The 8,526-nt window shown below is 44.4% G+C and overlaps 1 protein-coding gene across 1 annotated transcript; it reads left to right on the top strand.

Annotated features, from left to right (window-relative positions):
- The first annotated feature begins 4,325 nt into the window (after nt 1–4,325).
- On the top strand, nt 4,326–6,907 carry LOC144497967 (transmembrane protein 125-like). The gene has a single exon (XM_078219436.1). It carries the CDS (start codon nt 5,665–5,667, stop codon nt 6,439–6,441), a length of 777 nt encoding a protein of 258 aa, XP_078075562.1. The 5' UTR covers nt 4,326–5,664; the 3' UTR covers nt 6,442–6,907.
- The last annotated feature ends 1,619 nt before the right edge of the window (nt 6,908–8,526 follow it).

The raw sequence follows: 8,526 nt of genomic DNA, 5'->3' as shown, positions 1-8,526 counted from the left end.
CAAGCTGTGGTTATTCTCCTTAGAGGAGAGAAGGTTATGATGACCTTTGAATCAGAAGCAGTAATGTAAGAAACATTTGTAATTCCTTTAAAATGACTGTGGAATCTGTCATTGTTTTTAAGAATGCTTGAACAAAGGAACATAGGAATTAGGAGCAGACGTAGGCAAATTCAACCCTTCGAGCCTGCCCCGCCATTCAATCAGATGATGATTGATCTCTCCCTGGTCTCCAATCCACCTCCCCACCTGTTCCCCATATCCCCTTATCCCTTTTTTCTTAATGAGAAATATATTTATCTCCTTCTTGAAACCATTCAACGATTCAGACTCCACCGCGCTATGGGGCAGCGAGTTCCACAAATTCACCACCCTCTGCGAGAAGTAGTTCCTCCTCATCTCGGTTTTAAATCTACCGCCTCTCAACCTATAGGGGCAGCACGGTAGCACAGTGGTTAGCACTGCTGCTTCACAGCTCCAGGGACCTGGGTTCGATTCCCGGCTTGGGTCACTGTCTGTGTGGAGTTTGCACATTCTCCTCGTGTCTGCGTGCGTTTCCTCCGGGTGCTCCGGTTTTTCTCCCACAGTCCAAAAATGTGCGGGTTAGGTTGATTGGCCATGCTAAAAAAAAGAAATTGCCCTTAGTGTCCTGAGATGCATAGGTTAGAGGGATTAGAATCATAGAAAGAATCATAGAAACCCTACAGTGTAGAAAGAGGCCATTCAGCCCATCAAGTCTGCACCGATCACAATCCCACCCAGGCCCTACCCCCATATCCCTATATATTTTACCCGCTAATCCCTCTAACCAATGCATCTCAGGACACTAGGGGGCACTTTTTAGCATGGCCAATCAACCTAACCCGTACATCTTTGGACTGTGGGAGGAAACCGGAGTACCCGGAGGAAACCCACACAGACACGACGAGAATGTGCAAACTCCACACAGACAGTGACCCAAGCCGGGAATCGAACCCAGGTCCCTGGAGCTGTGAAGCAGCAGTGCTAACCACTGTGCTACCGTGCCGTGGGTAAAATATGTAGGGATATGGGGGTAGGGCCTGGGTGGGATTGTGGTCGGTGCAGACTCGATGGGCCGAATGGCCTCTTTCTGTACTGTAGAGTTTCTATGATTTCTACCTGTGTCCTCTTGTTCGAGATTGCCCCATAAGAGGAAACATTTGGTCTATATTTACTTTACCAATCCCTTTTAAAATGTTATATACCTCGATCAGAACCCTTCTCATCCTTCTAAACTCCAGCGAGTACAAGCCCAAACTGTTTAATCTCTCTTCATATGTCAACCCTTTCATTCCTGGAATCAATCTGGTGAACCTGCTCTGAAAATGACTTTTAAGAGTTTGCATCAAATGTAAAGAGATCAGTTGCAATTTTTATTGGGTAATAAGAACGACTGATCCACGTGACCTGGCGACCTTTGGTGTGAAAGTAGTGCCAAACATAAGGATATTAAGACCGAAGCTGTGTGGCCAGACATAAAAGAGAGCTACAAGCAGGAGAGCTGGGGGATGATGTCAATGTCTGTGACAGATCCAGACACAAGGAAAAGGATACAAAGACAGAAAGAGGAACACAGAATACTTGTGGTGAGAAGCCAGTAAAGCTCTTTAAAAAACCAAAATTTTCTGTTTGGCAATAAGAAGAAAAATTGAATTCTGCAAGCTCTTAGAGGAGTGATGTACGAGTGAGCTAAAATGAACTGCATTGTGAAAAAGTGGTGCAAATATCTCAGGCATGCAAAAGAGCTGAGAGTTTGCATCAGAGGACCAGATAATGAATCAGAGGTCATTGGGTGGTTGGTTGAAAAGGAATTCTGAAAATCTGTACCATCAAGACTGATGTGACTCGAGTGAGACAGGTTTGGTAGGTGTGTGCCGTGTACATACTAACTATATCCGAAAGCCTCAGGTGGAATATGTCTGCCGGTGAATGCGACTCGAGGGCCCAGATCTATTGAGTTAGAAAAACTATGAGATTACACATGGTGCTACAGTTTAAAGTTTATTTATTAGTGTCACACGTAGGCCCCTAGTCGCCACACTCCGGCGCCTGTTCGGGCACACTGAGGGAGAATTTAGCACGGCCAATGCACCTAACCAGCACGTCTTTCAGAAGGAAACTGGAGCACCCGGAGGAAACCCACGCAGACACGGGGAGAACACGCAAACTCCACACAGACAATGACCCTAGCCCGGAATTGAACCCGGGTCCCTGGGAAGTTTATTTATTAGTGTCACAAGTGGGCCCACATTAACACTGCAATGAAGTTACTGTGAAAATCTCCTAGTCGCCACACTCCGGTACCTGTCCGGGTACACTGAAGGAGAATTTAGCATAACCAATGCACCTAACCAGCATGTCTTTTGGAGAGTGATGCAGGTGCTTGTGGTTTTCTACGATGTATCCTTGTTGTATCGAGTATTTAAAGTGGAATTGACCTCTTTATTTCAAGTATCATTTGCCTGTTAATTCATGTTGATTTTGATTCATGTCAAAGTAAATATTATACAAAGTTGGTCATTCCTTCATTTGGGGGGCGGGGGGAGGGGAGGATGTAGTTTAGTTATTTTGATTTATGGAGCCTCTTCCTCACCCCCTCCCACCACAACCATGGGGATCGTAATGAGGCTAAAGGGAGATTTGAGTAACTAGATGACATGGATTTTAGCCAATTGGCAAAAGAAGCAGAGAGACAAATGAGGAGAATTATTTTCACTCAATGCGTTGTGCTAATCTGAAATATCTGAAAGGGTGGTGGTAGCAAGCTCAACTTTTAAAAGGGAATTGAATAAATATTTAAAGAGGAAACATTTGCAGGACTATGGAGAAAGAGCAGGGAATGTAACTCATTGGGTAGTTGTTACAAAGGGCTGACCTTGGTACGATGGGCTATTTGCCCTTTTCCGTGCATTCCGATTCAATGGGCAAGATTTTCCGGCCTTGCTCGCCCCAAAACTGGAAAATTCTGCCCCAGGTCAATAGCCCATCCATGGTCTGCCCCTCGCCCGCTCCAATTCCCGTGGTGGGAGGGGCGGTAAAATTCTTACGATTCTACGATTCAATCAACAAATATTGCCAACAGTAATTTGATGATTACTGGGGTAATGAATCGATACTAAAACAAGACAAAAAACAAAAACAGAAAATGCTGGAGAAACTTAGCAGGTCTGACAGCATCTGTGGAGAGAGAATAGAGCCAACATTTCAAATCAAGGTAACCCTTCGTCAGAGCTTAGTTATCGCTGTGTTTCTGAACATGCATTATATATTCAGTGCATGTTAGTCCATACATGACTGATGTGTAGGTTAGGGGGATTAGTGGGGTAAATACTTGGGGTCGCGGGCAACAAGTCTGGGTGGGATTGCCGCTTAGTGTCAGGGGGATTACATGGGGTTACAAGGATAGGGCCTGGGTGGGATTGTTGTCAGTGCAGACTTGATGGGCCAAATGGCCTCCTCCTGCACTGTAGGGATTCTATGATTCTATGACTGATACATTATTGGTGCTCTATGTTCATGTAAGGAAATCACCAACAATATCACTGATTTATATTGCAATATTCCATTGCTCAACCATCATGGCATGCAGCCTAGTAATCAATTTAACCCAACAGTGGTACGCAAAGGACTCCATTATTTATTATACAAGGGAGAGTTGGTACTAGTTGACCATCTAAGTTCCACAGAATGGTCTATTGTCGCCGCATTGCCAGCCACATCTCCAGCTGCACAGTTACTACAGAAAAGGTCTGTTAGCTGCACAAAGGCCAGTGATCAGATGTAAAGTGTAATGTGTAAACCAAGTGAAACTCAAGGAGACAAAGGAAGAGTGTGTGAGCTGATCAGGGGGCTGGCCAATACTATCTATGTTTTATTTAATTCAGGAAGAAACATTAGGCTGTCATGTGGTGGCACATTGTCCACTACGTAACTTTGATAAACAGTTGTATTAGTTTTCTCCTTAAAATGCTCCACCTGAGATTAAATAACAATTGGATCTAGTCATTGTTGGACTCCCAACATACTCGCGATTGATCTCATATCATTGCAGTTTAGTGATTTGAAAAGAAAAGTGTGTTACAACGTTCGACTTCCTGAAGTTCCCCCCCCTTATCTCAGGTTAAAGGTTGAGGTTGTAGGGGCCACCGTCTCAGCGAGCAAGTTTCAGGTAGGCAAGCCGGCGACCTGATCACCCGGAGAGAGCTGGTGAGGCCGAGCTGGAGACTGGAGAACGTAAAAGCAAGAGTCTGGCTGAGAACAAGCTTCTAAAAATAACACTGAAGATTGAGCCAAACCTTCCGGGGAGCAAGAGGTGGGGCGGAGTCAAGAGCCTGGTCGCTGGAGATTTACCTGAAAGAAGCAAAGCAAGACCAGGGGGAAAATCCACCAAACTCCAGGACCAGGACTGACCATGGATTTCCTCTACCCCACTGGACGGTGATCCATTTTGTATCTGTGGGAAGCAGCGCGCACACACACACACACAATAAAGGGCTGGACTGATGACTTACCTGTTTCCAGGGAAGTAATTGATCTGGAAATTAAACACCTTCGCCTCCTGAGAGGCTGGAAATGATCAGATGGGGGAATGTAACAGAAAGCACATCCAGTCCAGACTCTACATGATTGGAGCACAAGGCTTTGCAGACTTTGCTCTCTAATTCTGCTGATAAGCCACAAATTACCCTTTTGGATCCCGAGTGAGAGGATTCAAACCCATCCGTGCTGGATCTGGACAACATTCCGCACCTGAGCTGCACTGGACTTGTCCTTTTGCTTCGCACCAGCACTGCAACTAAAGGAGTCGTTTAATCCGCGTTAACCCTTTGTCCTGTGAAATTTCGACGCCACCTCAACTGAAGTCAGCGACAAAGTGTTAAGGCTGAACGTAGGTTGAACTCGAAGGTGGCAGCACTGAACTGGGGAAGGGACTGCCAGCCGCTTCAAGCAACAGCCCGATAGTTTGATTTTATTCCCAGTGTTTTCTCCTGGGAAACATCCAGACTCAGTAAAAGGCAGAAGGTGCGGCTCCCTGGACCGAGAAACGGGAAATAAGCAACGGCATTGTTGTTGAAAAGCAATAAATCAGAGGTTAAGAAATAAGGAAGTGTGCTGTAAAAAAAACACTGGCTGATTCTTCGGAGCATTGCCCCAGACCTGTGAACCATTGATATCATGTTGTGTGTGACTCTGCGATGAACTCCGGCAGCTTTCCAGCCTATATTCCAAAGAGCAACCTTGGCTCCCCCACACAAACAAAACAGCAAAAATATTATTTGGATATGTGTGCAGGACTGCGATATTGAGGAATTCCTGTGGAAACTGGATGAGAATGATTGTACTGAAATCATAACATGTTGCAACTGAGATTTGAAATATCTACAAGTGAAGATGTTACTTCAGTGTAAAGTGTTTAATTCCTGAGATTTCTGCCCTGCTATGATTGGAGAAGTCTCAATCTCGCACTCTCCATGTCTTTTTGAATCGATGAAGGAGCAGCGCTCCGAAAGCTCGTGATTCCAAATAAACCTGTTGGACTTTAACCTGGTGTTGTGAGACTTCTTACTGTGCCCACCCCAATCCAACGCCGGCACCTCCACATCTTTGTGAATCGAGGCAGCATTGGAGATGTCTGTCACACAATGAATGGTTTTCCAGAACGCTTTGAGATGTATTGATTGCTTGCTTAACATCTTTCATTCCCGAGGCTGGGATCCATATTTTTCCCTTTTGGTTATTCGTGGAAAGTTTATTTTCCAAATGCCTGAGCTTTCTGAGATCATGTCTGGCCGCTTCCCAGCAAACCCATCCCGAATCCAGCAGAGTATCCTGGAGGATCAGGTGGAATTGTGGTGGTTCCAAGATCTCAAAAGATCCATCCTCTGTTACTCTGTGGCCGTGGTGTTGATCCTAGGAGCTGGACTGGGGGGGGTTGTTTTACTGTCCACAGCGACCAGTAAATCCAGTGAATGGAGGCTGGGAGTAGGGACTGTCTTGTGCCTCTTAGCTCTAGGTATCCTCTTGAAACAGCTGCTGAGCTCAGCTATCCAGGATATGAATTGCGTGAGGAACCGGACACAGATTGACAAATTAAGGAGTGGAGGGTTAATTGATTACCTGATCATTTTAGTGGCTGGATTGATAATCCTGGTGTGTGGTTATGTATTGATAATCCTGGCAAATGCTGGCCCTTATCCTTCGGGTAGACCCTGGAGTGACATGTTAATTGCAGGTGTTGCTACTGCACTGTGTGGCTCCATCATTCTCCTCTCACTCCTGATCTATAGTCTAATCTTCAAATTCTGTCCCCATATAACGGCCAGCTCTCCAAATGGAAGGGTTCCAAGTGTTTATGTCATATCGACAGGCAGTACAGAGGTGAGGCCAAGGGAACTCTCGTCCAGTACAGCCAACCTGATATAAAGTGGGCATTGACTGACTGACTACAGGAGTCATGACTTTCTCCAAAGACTGGCCACATGTGGCTCATTTTCTAATGGTGAAAACATGATAAATAATCAGGTTAATTGCATGAAATAGTCCTTAACAACACCAATTAATGCGGATTGAATTAAATTGCGATTCATTTGAGTCTAATTTGTAACTGAGATTTATAAATCTTAACTGTTAGCTGGATGGTGAATTTAGAAGTTTCTACGTAATATGTGAGCCAAGTTGTGACCATTTTGATATTTGCTGATGTAAATTTTATAACTCACAGATGGGTGAATGGCTGATTGCAAATTGCTGTTTCCTCACAAGCTGTTATGAGTGACACTCACACATTTCGAAAAGCATTTTTGATCCAAGGCTTTATAGGATGAGTCAAAGCTAATGGAAATCACAAGTACACTTTTCTATGACTAAGTAACATCAGTCGCTGCTTATAATAAATGCAATTGTTAAATATTTAAGAGTGAACTGAGTCCGTCTCTTCTTCAAGTATCTTGTGTGTCTCTGTTATCGAATCTGGGTATAACCACACTCGCTTGATGATCCTGTACCTGTTACAATATTCACTGGTTTGATGAAGGAAGGTGTTTTTGCTTATTTATTATGGCTGTACTGTTTGTTAAAGTTTTTAAAGTTTATTTATTAGTGTCACAAGCAGGCTTACATAAACACTGCAATGAAGTCACTGTGAAAATCCTCTAGTCACCACACTCTGGCGCCTGTTCGGGTACACTGAGGGAGAATTTAACACGGCCAATGCACCTAACCAGCACGTCTTTCAGACTGTGGGAGGAAACTGGAGTACTCAGAGGAAACCCAGGCAGACACAGAGAGAATGTGCCGACTCCACACAGACAATGACCCAAGCCGGGAATTGAACACGGGTTCCTGGTGCTGTGAGGCAGCAGTGCTAACCTCAGTGCTGTCCCAATGTGTTTCTAGGTTAATGTGTTCTGGGGTGCAGTGCTATTTGGCATTTTTGTTGATATGCTACTGAGTTGCTATATTACACACTTTTTGTTAACATGTTACATAGGGAGTACTATTGATTATTGTTCTATTTAAAGTTTTGCTGAGGGTGTTTTGTATTCAGCATTTTCATTAACATGTTGGTGGTGTGTTTATATTATTTACTGTTTTTGTTAGAGTTGCAAGGGTGCTCTGCTGGTGTGATGGCATGTGTGTTATATTAGAGTTCTTACAGCACATTGAGTCCATGCCGCCTCTCATTCCACTGTTCTACCCTTGTGAGTTGATTTCCCTCTGTAACTATTAGAAACATCCTTGCAGCTGTTCTTGAATAAAATTGTCACAAGTGCCACTCTCCAATCCTCTGGCACCTCCTCCTATATCTAGGGAAGATTCCCACTTGAAACGCCATAGCATACAAAGCTATGGACCAAGTGCTGGAAAATGGGATTAGAATAGATAGATGCTTGATGGCTGGCGCAGACACAATGGGCTGAAGGGCCTCTTTCTGTGTTGTATGCTCTATTGGAAGATTATGGCAAGTCCTTCCACTAACTCTACTCCTACTACCTTTAGCAATTCAGGATGTAAGCCATCCAGACCAGGTGAATTATCCACTATAAGCATTACCAGCCTTTCAAATGCAACCTTCCTATCAATTTTCACCCCAGCCATGATTTCCACCATCTCCAGTTCTATCACTATTTGTTAAAAGTCCAAAGATGTGCGGGTTAAGTTGATTGGTATTGCTAAAATTGCCCCTTAGTGTCCTGAGATGCGTAGGTTAGAGGGATTAGTGGGTAAAATATGTAGGGATATTGGGGTAGGGCCTGGGTGGGATTGTGGTCGGTGCAGACTTGATGGGCCGAATGGCCTCTTTCTGTACTGTAGGGTTTCTATGATTTCTATGATGACTATTTTGTCTTTCTTGGTAGACACCAATGCAAAGTGCTCAGAAGGTATTGTAGCATTGCCCTGTACCTCTGAAATGTCACTTTATCCCAAATGGGACCTACCCCACCTATTACAGAGTGAGAGCTATAAGGGCTTTGGCTCACAGGGCTTCGGCGAGGAAGGTTGTTTGTT

The sequence above is a fragment of the Mustelus asterias genome, chromosome 8, assembly GCF_964213995.1.
Source record: "Mustelus asterias chromosome 8, sMusAst1.hap1.1, whole genome shotgun sequence".
Lineage (NCBI taxonomy): Eukaryota > Metazoa > Chordata > Chondrichthyes > Carcharhiniformes > Triakidae > Mustelus > Mustelus asterias.
This window is presented reverse-complemented; position numbering and strand designations above follow the sequence as displayed.

Coding starts and splice junctions, on each gene's coding strand:
- LOC144497967 (XM_078219436.1), top strand. CDS start 5,665: ATGGTTTTCCAGAACGCTTTGAGATGTATTGATTGCTTGCTTAACATC.